Here is a 13,788-nt window from a genome sequence, read left to right on the forward strand (position 1 = left end):
CATAATAAATCCAATAGTAATGCATGGGAGGGGGTAAAGGTTTTTTGTTTAACATCCAGACATACTAAAAAACATATAAAATAGTTAAAACAAGAAGACTCTCTGCGTATGAGTTTTTATTTCACTGCTGTCAAAGCTCATCTTCCTTGTTAGACAATGCCACCCCAAGATGGCGTCCTGTTCGCTTGCACATTTGTCTCCTCCTCACCCACGGCGGCAAAATCACTCTCCTTTCGGCCAGTTCAGGTGCCAGCTCCTTTGCAGAATGCCACGCACGAGCCCGGGTGGGGGGTGCCTGGATGCCAGCATTTGGTGTGTGTGTGTGAATGTATTTGCAGGGAGGGGTCAGCTGTGCGGGAGGCATCGCCAGTTGGCAGGCTGGCACACAATGGCTGGCACGATAAGATCCTCCCTCTTTTGCGGGCAGATTTCCTCGCCCATATCTTTTGTTTGGCTTGTTTGGGTTGCGGCTCATCCTGATAAAGGCCACTTTGTTTAGACAACAAAGCGCGAGGGATGGAGAGAAGAGAGAGATAGAGAGACAAAGAGGTAGAAAGAGAAGAGAGAGAGGGGGCATAAAAAGGCGGCACAGCGGGGAGAGCGCCAACGCAGAAAGAAAAAGAAGATATGGGGAAAAAAATCTACAAATAAAAAAAAGATACACTTTTCACCAGATAAGACGATATGGTCGCAGATACACACTGAATAGTAGATATACACAGAGACGGGTATGAAAAGGTACAATGGAGGACAGATACTGTTGCAGGCGCAGGACAGCGATAGACAGATAGTGAGGAGAAGAAAGAAAGAGAGGTTTGGAGAAAGGAGCAGGTTCTGCCGGCTGTTGGAAGCCAGCCCAAGTAGTGTGAGGTCATCAACAAAGCTGCGAATGATAGAAACCAGGAGCAGGGGAGGACATGGAACATGCACGCACACACACACACACGGCGCATGTACAGTCATTTATGCATACTGTCAAGACTTCCATGACCCTGTGCCGTACACACACACACATTTATTTTTCATGCATTTCCAACAAGGGACACGCTGGAGTCTCCTGCAGCGGAACAGGAAAGAAAAGCAGGAGGACACTGAGCAGAAAGTGTGCTCGGCCACATCAAATATTTACTCAGGAGCAGCTGTATTGTCGAAACATTACGCATCGGAGCTGCTCCGTAATTAGGTCGATATTTTCTGCCCCTACTCCCTCTCCCTGTTTCCCTACTTCTCTGTGAGTCCACCCCTCTCCACCTCTCCTCCACACTGCCCTCCCCTCGCCTCCCCGGGCTGCTGAAATGCGTCTTGGCTCGGGACCCATGCCTCTGGCAGCCAGAGTGTTATACATGTGCACAGAACCCCGCTCGGCATAAAATGGCTGCCAGACAGGCTTCTCCTCCTGAAATGTCGACAGCGGTATGCATCTGCAGGGTGTGCGTGTCGCGCGTGCGCACAGTTTTTTTGTGGAGGATATCTGTACATGTCTGCGAGTGTTTGTGGGCTGGGAACGTGAACTACCGCTGTCCAAAAAAAAAGAAGAAGAAGAAAGTTTCACAAACTACAGTATGTGGCTAATTTAATCCACACTGTGAATGTGTATGTGATCCGTAATTTAGTAGGAACAGAATGGGTATCATGCCAAAAAATGAGTGGGTGGGTTAGGGAGAGTGTGTGTGAGTGTTTAAGTGATTATAAAATCCAGGCGAGCAACACACTTGGGTGTGGAGACGCCTCACGAGCACTGAGAAACTTTCTTGCAGAGCCAGATTTCTGTTGCCATTACCCCTAATTGCCCTAATCGTTACTGTGGAATGATAAGTATCCCACCGGACAAGAAGGTGTAAGAACTCATGGACACATCCAAAATATCCACAAGCCCCCTCTGCTACTTTTTCCCCTTGCTATTTTTTATTTTTTTTGCTGAGTAACAGCAGATAATCTGATTCATACGTGGTACAGCTTTTTTCACTTCCCTCATGAACTGGTTTGTTTATTTAAACAAGTGGCAGGGACGGTGGGTGCCAAGAAATGTTGTTTTTGGAAAAGGGCCGTGTGTGTATGTGCGTGTTTATGTGCGAGAGAGAGAGAGAGAGTTTGTGTGTGTGGTGTCTGGCTCTGTGACTGAGCCCTGCCAAGCTTCCAGGGCAAAGCTCAGCCTCCTCGGCCGCAACTGTTTATTTGCAGGTTACACTACTGTTTATTTGAAGACTATCAGATTGGCCCGGGCTTCTGCACAGGACACCTCTGAGATACAGATAACAGGACTCATGCTCCTCATACGGCACTTATTTTAGCCACTTTTTTAACTTTTTAAAAATAAAATCTGCAGTTGATTTATCTGCACATAAAGTAAACAACTACTAATCCAGGATAATCTTGTTTTTTACTTGTGAATGATTTAAAGATTAGGTTTTATTTGAATACCTGTTGAGTTCATCACTGTCTTAAATCGATAAAAAGAGCAAACTTGCGGCCTGGCTGACATATATGCATCTACACTGGATACTCAATTATAAAATCCCACTAGAACAAGAAGAAGGAGAAAGAGCATAAAACAGCCCTTCCCCGGGTCAAAGGTAAAATGTAATGCAATAGAGGAGGTGTTTCCAGGTCTGGCACAGGCCTGGCAGATGCTCCATATGCTTGCATCCCACCTTGAGTCATCCAGGTGGTCTCTCCTGGTGCTACAGTGGGGCCTCATGCTGGAGGATGCTTCCTGGGATCTCTAATTGCTACGACCATCTGCTCTTTTTGTCATGGCTGCCTGTTCAGCCCTCGACGAAGATGAGAAAAAACAAACCGGTGCACCTCTCCCACCTTCACCTCTCTCCTGTGCCCCCCACCGACCCCCTATCTTTCCCTCTCAGCAGTTCTCTGGGAGCGAGCTTGGGGTCGGCAGTCATAACTAGACTGATGGATGACTCTCAATGTGGCATGGGGGTGGTAGTGGTTGTGGTGGTGGGAGACAGGGAGACAAGGCCACAGAGCTGCCTGCAATCACTCTGTGGACATGTGCCGTGCCAAATCCACACAAACCTCCGCTCACCCACAAAAGCTGCTTTACGGACTTTGGGTGTGTGTGTGGGTGTGTGTGCGTGTGTGTGTGTCAGGGGCAGGAGTGGGGGAACCTTTCACTATCAAGGGCCATTTAAATTTTTATAACATCCTTCGTGGGCCATACTAAATTACTGAACACATATATCACTCCAACCTCTTTAAAGCAATTGTTTGAAACTCTTTGGCAAGGCAACTGATGTCAGATGGTAGTGATGATAATGATGCAGCCAGTTTGCTGTCGGTCCATCTTGAGCAAAGCAGTTTTGACAAGAACTGCTGACATGCTCTTGTCGGAAAACGAAAATCTGTACTTTTTGTAGAACTCGAGCAGAGCGAGGTTGTTGGACTGATTTCACATTGTACGTCTTCTGGTTTCACATTGAACAGTGTAGCAAATATGTTAGACTCCTTTTGTGTACTTGTCATGTGTTGAAACCTCTCATGCTTTGTTTTGTATCAGTGGCACTGTTTTATATTTAATTGTACAAAGACCATCAGTTGAATTTTGGACTAAAACTCGGACAAAACGAGCAATTTTAAGACATCATTTTAGATTCTGAGAAATTGCGATGTACAGTTTCAAGACTGAGAAATAGTCAGAAAAGAACCCTTCAACCTCTGCTACTCTGAAAGGCTGGAAACAGATCCTCTAAAAACTCGAAAAGCACAAGTCGAGTATTAACTTTTTTACGAAGCTGAGGGGAGATATAGTGTAAGAACATAACTTGTACACTTCTCGTACGTTTTTAGGGCTAAGCACCCAGAAAAAATGGGAATTTTTTTCTCTTAACGTATGGTCCTGTTCCCTCCCTACTTTGTCATTGTTGAGCTTCAGCCAAGAACATTCTGTTTTTGCAGCGCTGTTTAATAGTCAAATTTAGTAGAGGGGGAACAAGAGTGAGAGGGAGAGAGACATAGAGGGAGAGCAAGAAAGGGATAAATCTTTTTTTTTTTTCTTCTTTCTTTTCGCTCATACCCCCCTCCTCCCCTCTTCCCTCTTTTCTCTGTTGCCTGTGTAATGCAGCTCATGAGAGCTGTGGCAGGAACATGGATGTTGTTGCAATACAAGGGTATCTGAGTTCACTGTTTCCATCTTGTCGTCTCGGCTCAGGCCGGTTTGAATCCGTGTGGGGGTTCACTCAAGACGCTGTACTCACAAAAACGCCATCACCTCATGCATGGGTGGGAATCAGACATTGTTTCATAATGTTAATTGTGATCTTTCACAACTTTAACGGACCGATAGATTCCCCTCCCAGCAGGGCTCGGAGGTAAAAGACGTCAATCCGGGCCATCTCATACCAAAGCCTGTGCACCGTAGCGGGTGGAAAGAATTCCACTCATGTTTCCTTGTGTTTTCCCGCCCCTCTTGTCCTCTCTCCACATTTTGTTCTATGCTCGTACCTTGCACAGCAGGACTGAACACATTCTGTACCCACCCAACACTCCCTCGGCCCCCTTTGAAAAATTACCTTGAGGTCTGCCGGTAAAAAACATTCAGGCTATCCTGTGTCAGACACAGAGCTTTTTTCTTCTTCGGTTTGCCCTCCCATTCAGGATAGAACTGTTCAAACAAAGCTGTCTTGTGTAACTTACAGTAGGTATGCTTTCCTCGACTTGCAGATAAGGAAAAAACATTTAGTCACCCCGGAAGGAAATTTAAGAAAACAACCTGAGTCCTGAACTGCACTTTGTCCTTTTGTGCCTGTTGATAGAAGTTGTTTCTTTATTTTGAAGTGACAGTAGGAGGCAAGCAGTGATTTAAAGTAAAAGTTCTGATCGTTGTATTTTTTATAATGAGGAAACAATGTTTTCACGCAGCCATGAGGTTCTTAAGTGGAAATAATCAGTTCTGACAGGAAAACCCGAGATGGTATGTTGTTGTCCTCATACTATACTAATGTGGCCCCTCCTCTCGCTCTCTCTACATGTTTGCAGACTCACAGCAGTCAGGAAGTCCCAGTAACAATGAGCCAGGCAAGAACCCTCTTCCAGGTATGTACAGTATCAGTCCTCTTTCCTCCTCCCATCTGTCACTGCTCCATTGTTCCTCTGCAGCGCAGCCGCTGGACAGTAAACTGTGCACAGCATAACTTGCCTCATTTGAATAGTGCTGAGCTGCCGTGAACTCGGTGACTTGCAAAGTAGCAAAGCCGACACTGTAATAAAACCAGGCTGCAGCCTCGTCACAAACCATGTGCTCTACTGTCAAGTTCGTAAAAGCAGCTATTTTCAAATGACAAAAACACATTCATGCTAATAGTCTAGTTATTAAACTAAGATCAATTGACATATTTAATGTAAAAGGTGTTAATTTAAATTTGGGCTATTATTCAGCTTCTCTGTGACATCCACAAGCCGAGGCCGTAGTTTTTAACTTTGCGTGGACTCAGGAGAAATAAAATTTTATAGGATTGTTAAATTTGAATTGTCATCATCCCAGTGGCAACATCAAACACAGCGTAAAGTGTTACAGCAGATTGCAACTTCTGCCAGCGACGGAGCGCATCAAGGTGAGTCAAGCCAGCGGAGCCGATCCGCGGAATGTATTCCCTGACAGAGCTGTTCCCCTGAACTGACCCGAGCTGTGTCGTCACAATGTTGGTATGAAAATAGTTCCAGAATCATAATTAGTTTTCTACCTCAAGAGCAGGTTCTGCTGAGGCGTGTGCCAAGGAAAACATGCCAGTGAGCCAATGACTCAGGCCTTGGAGGCCTTCGGCAGTGGCACGGTTCCCCCCCTGCAAAAGCCGTTGGCTCACAGGAGTCATTAGGCTTTGTAGGTACCAGTCGAGCTGCCTATCTTTCTGGCATGGCCCGAGGGCCCTCGGCACAGCATCAAAGAAGAGCTGGAGTCATTTGGGTGTCAATAACACATCTGACTGTTTCACTTGACTGGCAGGCTCTGATTAGTGTTGTACCAAACGTTTCAACATTGCAAGAAATATACATTTTGATATAGTTATCAGTCTAAAAATAGTTTTTCTGAAACAGGAGTGGAAAAATCTGACTGTGCTGAAACAGCCTCAACTTGCTTGCGAAGCAATGTCCTCTTGTCAAAATCTATCTGTAAGATCAATACCACATTAAATGTCTCTGTAGGGTGGATACTTATTGCTGTGATAGTGTATCTTAGTATATTAGTGTAATTGTCAACAGTTGTTAAGTTTTATGTGTGTATCTGATCGACTGTTCAACAGAGGCTCATTCGTTCCACTCAGTAGCAGGAGTTTGAGTCTGACTCACAAACTGCGTCACTCCGTCGTCCTTACACACCCACACACATACACACATACACACACCCACACAAACACACACACACACACACACACACACACACACACACACACACACACACACACACACATACACCATACACACCTGTCGTGCCATTCTTTCTTTGTACTGCACAGAAGGGTTTGGTCCACCGGAATAGAAAATATTGAAGAAAAAAAAGACGAAGGAAAAGTTTTATTTTGTCGGCTAGATTTAAAATGTAATAAAAAGAATAAAGTTAAAAGTGAAAATGAAATACATTCAAATCAAAGACAGATTGACAGAGCACCTGAAAGCATTTTACTCTAAAGATCATGTTTTACTGATTTATTTCTGATCATGCACAAGCACATTTCTTTATGGCAAAATAAAGAATGATCCAGCCATCATTTTTTTATCATTTTGCATTTAATCCAAAATTATTGTTCACTTAACACCCAAAGAAATACATAATACAGAGGCAAGTCCTTATCCTTAATTTCATTCTATTCTTTTTTATTATGTATCTAGTAAATTGCAAGGATATCTGATTTGTTTAACTCATGCTCAAGCTCATGAATATTGTATTTCTGTTAATATTTCCCTGTATGTGCCTGTGTCCACAGTCTACTTGGAAGACAGCTTCATCAAATCAGGAGTCTTCAGTGTTTCAGAACTGGTGCGAGTGTCCAGAAGTAAGAACATAACTATCACGTTCTTATTAGTTCCACCCTGCACATACACATGCACACACACATGCACGCAAGCACGCACACACACAGGTGTTCTTCAGTTATTCTTTCAATTATCAGTGATCAGCCCCAAACTCAGCTTCATGCTGGACAGAGCTGCGACGGCCAATGAGTGGTTATCCTGCCTAAATAAATGGGGGAAAGAGCAACAACTGCACTGTCCCTGGGGCTGAGACGTAAAAAATAAATAAATAAATGCATGTGTAGAATCACCAGTCCGATCTGAAGGAAACCACTTCAGAAATTTGTTGACTTTCCCCCGAAGTAAGATTCACAACACACTCGCCGTACTTATGCTGCACATGTTTAACGTTTCATGACACCAGCTTGTTTTACGGCTCAATCCAGAGCGGCCGTGACGTGACGCCGTCAGCTCATCCCACCAGGGCACTTAAACAAATGCTGTTTATGTCTCAGTTAACGTCTCGATCTTTGAATAAATAAAGATGATTCATCACCGCAGGTGTTTGGTAATTGGTGCAGATTGCTTGAACCTCAGCCGTGCGCTCGCATCAGTGGAACGACACGATTGGCTCGATGTGGTTTAGCTGTTACTAAGTAGACGATGCACCCGCCATCTTTTCTAGTTCAGCTCCTGTCTAATAACGTCTTTGTTGCAACCAAGTTGATATGAGAGTCAGGGTGGTGTCAATCAATCGAGTCTCGACACGCCCACGCAGCCATGAGAAGAGGTCTCACCAGGTGATACAACTGAAAACATCTGTGTGAATTGCAGAGCTCATAAATCTGTCCTCACGTTTCACACACTCGTTTTTTTAAACAACAGAAAATATATATTGTTGGATTTACCTTCAAATGTCCCAAAAAGTCTGCAACTTCTCCCCGAATCCTGACATCTATCAGTGTATTCACTCACATCCACCGCCATAAAACCTTAGAGTGGCAGTAGATCCAGTTTGGCCAGTCTGCTTCGCAATAAGAGAATACCTGAGCACACAGCCATCTGCACGGACCTGCGTATGTCTGCATCAACATGTCTGCCCTCTGCAAAGTCGTTGACAGTTGTTCTTCCAGGAGTCCTCTTCCCTCTAATAGTTGAGGACACCCTGAGGCACCGTTTACCTGTGCTGTCCCCAGCCTCAGCTGGAACATGCCTGTGGTAAACAAAACGCCTGTGTTCGGAAGAAACGCACAGCCCTGTGCTGTCTGTTGAACTGCATGTACCAGTCTATTCTGGTCTTGTGGTTAGAGTTGTCATCAGTCATGAATACTTCAATACTTCAATACTAGGTCAATTCATTGACTATTTGAACAATGGAAAACTTTTCCGATTATTTATCACGTCAGTCTGTTTTTACTTAATATTGCTTTGTGGTCCTGAGCCCCTACTCCACTGGTCAAAAACACAAACACCCACTGACATGTCTTTTGTCTGCAGAGGGAATGGATTCAATCTACATTCACTCGAGGGTCAAATTATGAAGTAGACACGGCAATGAACGCGCTCATATATCAAGACAGATGAGATGGGGGGGCGCCTCAGTTGTGGGTTCATTCTTGACATCGAACATGTTGCCCCAGGGACTCTCCTCTTCTGGTGATGGGAAAGAAATCCATTGCTTTTTTTTTTTAGCAGGTTTACCTGTGTTTAAAAAAACGTAAAAATGTATATCTGCTAATTGTGGTGTAAAATAGGTATTTGTCAAATGACAGCAAATGACGGACAAATCACTAAAATTAACTACATCATCTTAGGCAGTGTGTTAATGTGATGAAGTCATTCACATTACAAGTCAATTTCTTACTAATCTACAATGGCACTCAGCCCAACAGTCCCTGTAAAATGTTGGAAAACTCACAATGTTAAAGAAAGTGACATAAAAAACTAAACTGAATCTGCCCTCTGTTCTGGATCCTCACCAAAATTTGATCCATACCACATCTATCCACCAAGCTACGTTCAAATCTGTCCAGTTGTTTTTGTGCAGTGTTGTTCACAATCAAACAAATCAACAAACAAGCGGACAGGGGGAAAACATAACCTTCTTGAACGTTTTTACAGACAAAATTCGTCAAAACGTCAAAGCTGAATCTCAGCTTGTTTTGAACCAACAGGTATTTCCTAATAAGCAGCTTTTATCATGTGTAATGTGATATGCTTATGAAATACAGATAGTATTATTAATTAATATGGTTTCTGTTTCCTCACTGTGTCAGAGTGGTTCTGATGTAGGAGCACAGACCACGTTGTCTTTACCGCATCCTTTCACTTGACGAAAATCCTTTGAAAACCGTGTTTTGGTTTGGTGTTTAATTTGCACCCCCCTACACACACACACACACACACACACACACACACACACATACACACACACACACACAGTTTGACCAGATGGCCGTTGTGCCGGTGTGCCTGCCTCTCATGCTACCAAGAGCCCGGTTCCACCAAAGACTCGACTGAAGTCGGGCTGGAATTTTAAAAAGGTCGACAGACGCACAGGAATTGTCACTCACTCAGCCGGTCACTCCCCAGGAAGATATCTAAGCGGCCGCTCGTCCGTCATCACACTCCTCTCCCAACTCTCCAGGCTGTTGAGACATTCTTTGAAGTCCATCAAAGCGAGCTGGCAAGTTCAAGGCAGCGTTTTTTTAGACAAGGACACTATTAATGCAACAGGAGCCTCGGCTGCAAGTGTAAAAATATTTTGTCAACAAAAAATGGGGGCAAGCACGGGCAAATTAAACAGTTGATCTAAATTTGTGAGGACTACATTTTCTCTTATATAGTAATTATACTGTAATTATAGCATAATTTATAGTACACAGTAAGATGAGGTAATCTGATGGAAGAGGCACTATGCCAAAGGTTTTTTTTTGCAGGATGATTTATTTCATTCACAGCTTTTTTTAGCTTGAAAGTCAAAGCCCAGATTATTAAATGAGATGATTGGCAGGGCGGCCAAGTGGCATCGTAAATATTGTTCCAAGCCAAGAAGAGAGAAAGAGAGAGAGAAAAACCAGCACAGAAAGAGAGAGAGAGAGAGAGCGACAGTTCGAGGGTAAGCTCAGCAATGAATGAGAAAGCAAAACAATGGTCTTGTATTCAGCGTCCTCAGGCCGGATGCATTCCACCACAAACAGCTCGGTGCGGGTGGCAGCGGGCAGGGGCCTTTGCCAGGGCTGCAGTGGGCTGCCAGGGCGGAGGCTGGCGGAGGGATCGTGCCAGTGGTGAACCTCAGACCACAACAGACGGCGCCACACACTCCGTCCTCTCATCGACTGCAAAACCCAACCGACCGCTCAGAGCTGCCGGCTGCCTCGCAGGGCCACACACTGGAGAGAGAGAGAGAGAGAGAGAGAAAGAGGGATATGGAGAGAGGGAGAGAGAGTGAGGATGGGTGGTGAACTCCTTTTGTTCTGTAAACACTGGCCTGGCCTCCCTTGAAACAATATCCCTCACCTTGACCGCAGCGAGAAAAACAACACCTTTTCCATCGTAAATCACTGTGCGAGAAAACTGCTGAGTGTTGCACTGAACCACAGAGAAGTGAAGGAAATGTTGATGGTTAAAGTTTCCTCAGATCTAACTTTTAATGCATCACAAATGATTCTGTTTAGCAATAATAGCCTGCTGTTGGTGCTGGCTTTTAGCAATAAATACACTCTTATACCTCTTTTACATCGAAATTAGCAGGTACTGTAAATGCAGGATTTTTAAACATGGGTTAACGCACAAAAAAGGTGATCCTCCCTCCCATTCTCTTTTCCCTTTGCCAGTAAAGGAGTTTGCCTTTCTGTTTTTGCATCATGTCCGGATGCCATGTTTTTACCGCTGCTGATTTGAGCCAGAGCTGATTCAAACCTGTCTCTACTGCAGAGCCATTTCTCATTTTTGCAGACAAAAGCCAGATGTTAGTGAGTTTTTTGACTGGTGAAAAAGGGGCTTTAGTTATAATAATGATAACAGTAATACACATTCATTTATTCATAATAAAGATTCATTCATACTGGAGAAAATGTTCGTCTCAGTCTGTGCACAGCCACGTGCAAAGAGTCGCCTTGTTAATCCGTGCTCAGCAGAAACGCCTGTGATGGTCAGACAGTTAACCTGTGAGTAGGGAGCGCTTAATTTGATACACTGCGCCTCTGAAACGCGAAGCATCAATAACGCTCAGTCACGCCGTCTTGTAATTAATTGTGCGTCTCCGGATGCAAGGTTGGGGGAAAAGACAGCACTCAATCTGACAACGCTGCTGACATTGAACTGCGATCGCAGCGTATAACTGTCTCCCTTTGTTTTTTCTTCTCTGTGTCCTCTGCAGTGCCCATCACCCACGGCGCGGCGGTAAACTTCTCTATGGCCGACATGCCCAGCCAACCCTACTACCACGACCTGAACTCCAGCGTGGGGCTGCACCGCTCGCTGTCCTCCCCTCCCGGCAGGTCAGTGGAAGTCACAGCAGCAGAATAATCTCTTTTGCACAGAGTTGGGGTGGAAATGTTCTTTCTATTATAACATCACAGCACTGGCAGTGTTTTATGATATTACTATTATCAAGTATCCAAGTAAGGGTTCAGTGAAGGGCAGTGCATGACAGTGGTATCAGTATTCTCGTCTGACGCTTGGCAACAGAGCAAATAATTCCCGAACCAGGATGACACTCAGTAGAGTGCATGCCACATTTATATTCAGTAGATCCAGATTTTTATTTGGATCTGCACCACATTGCATACACTCAGAAATAGCAGCCCCCTTATCATGAAGGTACATGAATCAGGGCCCAGTCACACATACACAAGTCCGAAGCAATTGTTGTGGGTCAGATTTCACCGAAGTTGAACCCTACTTGAAGCCACACTCAAGGGGGGGGGGGGCATAAACAACTATTAATTCACATTGAAGTTAATCTGTGACAAACATTCATTCCAACTGTCCCAAATTTCCAATTGCAACTATTAAAATCATCATATAAAAATATTAAAGCCATAAACTTCTTCATGTCTGCAGCAAAAGGCCCAAAACCGTCAACATGGAGGAGAACATGGACACGAGCCCGACAGGACCTGACTTCTACTCGTCACCCAGCTCGCCGGCCAGCAGTCGGGCAAACTGGCACGACAGAGACGGAGGTGATTTTCCTGTTTTTCCTTTGTTTACCTACATGGGAGGTTAGTCAGGCACGGACGCTGTTCCTCAGCGACGCCCTGCACGTCTCTCACACAGTTGCACAAACGCTCAGACGCAGCCAGAGCGTGTTGATCTTCCGTCCCGCTTGCAAATAGAAGGAAAAGTGAACACCTCTCAATGTGTGTTTTTACTGTCGACTGAACTCTTTTTAACTCAGCCTCGTCATGAGTTACTGTATGTCAATGCCGCCACCCTGTTCACTGCGGATGAACTGCATCTGGCTGTATCTGCACATGAACTTGTTCAACCCTCTTAAAATACATACCGTGACAAAGATAGCCCCGAGCACTGTCAGTCACATAAATGTTTAAACCCATTTCAACTGCCGAATGTAAATCTGTATTCTGTCACACCTGCTGCTTACACACAGCGCACGGAGTGTCCGCTGAGAACAAAGTGTTCCCGGCCACGCTCGCGACCCATAAACAAGAACGCTGGTTATTTGAAGTACTGATAATCAAGTTGTGTGTTTTCAAATGTCAGGTGTAGTGTCTTCTTTATGAACAGGCATTGTGGGTGATTGCTTTGTGAGAGGCTGTTTTTAGAGAAGTTACTGTTGTAGAGCTATTTGGCCTGTGGGGCAAATCGCATCACATGATCGTCTCTCATCAGGAAACGAGGCTCTAGTCTTGGCTTGACTTTACAGAAAATGGTTGAACTTTGATGATCTTGTGCCAGTTGTACTGTACAGAACCAGTTGGAGAGGAAGTTAAAAATAAAGCTCATACACGGAGAGAGATGCACCTTTCGGAGAAACAAGTGTGCTTGCGAGAGAAAAAGTCTCATTACGTCGTCTCCTGGTGCTGCTGGAATGGTTCATTTGACGACAGGGACATGCAAAATGATCGGAAACGTCCCGACTTTTCCCTCAACGGGGCGCATTGTGGTTTTAGCTTTTGTTTGAACTGTGTACACCTCTTCTGTTGTGTTTCTATGCAGCTCTATTTTTTTGTTTTAATGTAATAAGTAGAAAGGCACTCGTGGGATTTAACCACAGCCCAATGTGGGTACATTGAAATTTCAGTGCGTCCCATTGCACAAGGCCTGACTGTTGCTCTGCGTAAACTTAGACACTTGGGGTGAGGAGAAAGGAAAAGCAGTGGGTAGGAAACTCTCCAGAGACAGCCATTATTCTGTCAGGGGAGAATAAATGAGAAGTGGGGTGATATTAAACCCATATGAGGCCGTTACATGTGCCAAGCGGTCATTCCTCGCACATGGTTGTCATTCGGCAAAACCTCACTATGTAGGAAGACATAGTTTCTCTCGTGCATTTTCTCAGGGAAAATTCAGTTTGCTTAAAATTCTGGAGTTTTTTTTTTATTTTTAAATATTCTCGAACACAATCAACCATTTAATACGAAATAAATCAGATCACAAATGACCATTAATCTGATTTCAATGCAAGAACACTTGCCTCAGACCACAACAGACGGCGCCACCTTTTTTTATCTAAACTAATTAAAGTGTTTGATTTTTGGTAATTAATTGTCCTGTGTAATATCCCCAAGGCAGTCCAGCGTTTTCTCTGAAGAATTTAATTAGTGAGCTAAAGCCGAACACCTACACCACAGAGAG

At 44.4% G+C, this 13,788-nt stretch overlaps 1 protein-coding gene across 11 annotated transcripts in view; it reads left to right on the forward strand.

The window, feature by feature from the left end:
• LOC109634945 (nuclear factor 1 B-type) overlaps positions 1–13,788 on the forward strand; it is a 70,075-nt gene that overhangs the window by 38,134 nt on the left and 18,153 nt on the right. For 10 of the 11 annotated variants that reach the window (XM_069518818.1, XM_069518822.1, XM_069518819.1 and 7 more), the window contains exons 3-6: positions 4,993–5,049; positions 6,936–7,004; positions 11,345–11,465; positions 12,031–12,152. In XM_069518818.1, the coding sequence (XP_069374919.1) occupies positions 4,993–5,049; positions 6,936–7,004; positions 11,345–11,465; positions 12,031–12,152 (369 nt within the window). The remainder of the gene's footprint in view (positions 1–4,992; positions 5,050–6,935; positions 7,005–11,344; positions 11,466–12,030; positions 12,153–13,788) is intronic. The other variant, XM_069518821.1, reaches the window with a different exon arrangement.

This window comes from Paralichthys olivaceus, chromosome 22, assembly GCF_024713975.1.
Source record: "Paralichthys olivaceus isolate ysfri-2021 chromosome 22, ASM2471397v2, whole genome shotgun sequence".
NCBI lineage: Eukaryota > Metazoa > Chordata > Actinopteri > Pleuronectiformes > Paralichthyidae > Paralichthys > Paralichthys olivaceus.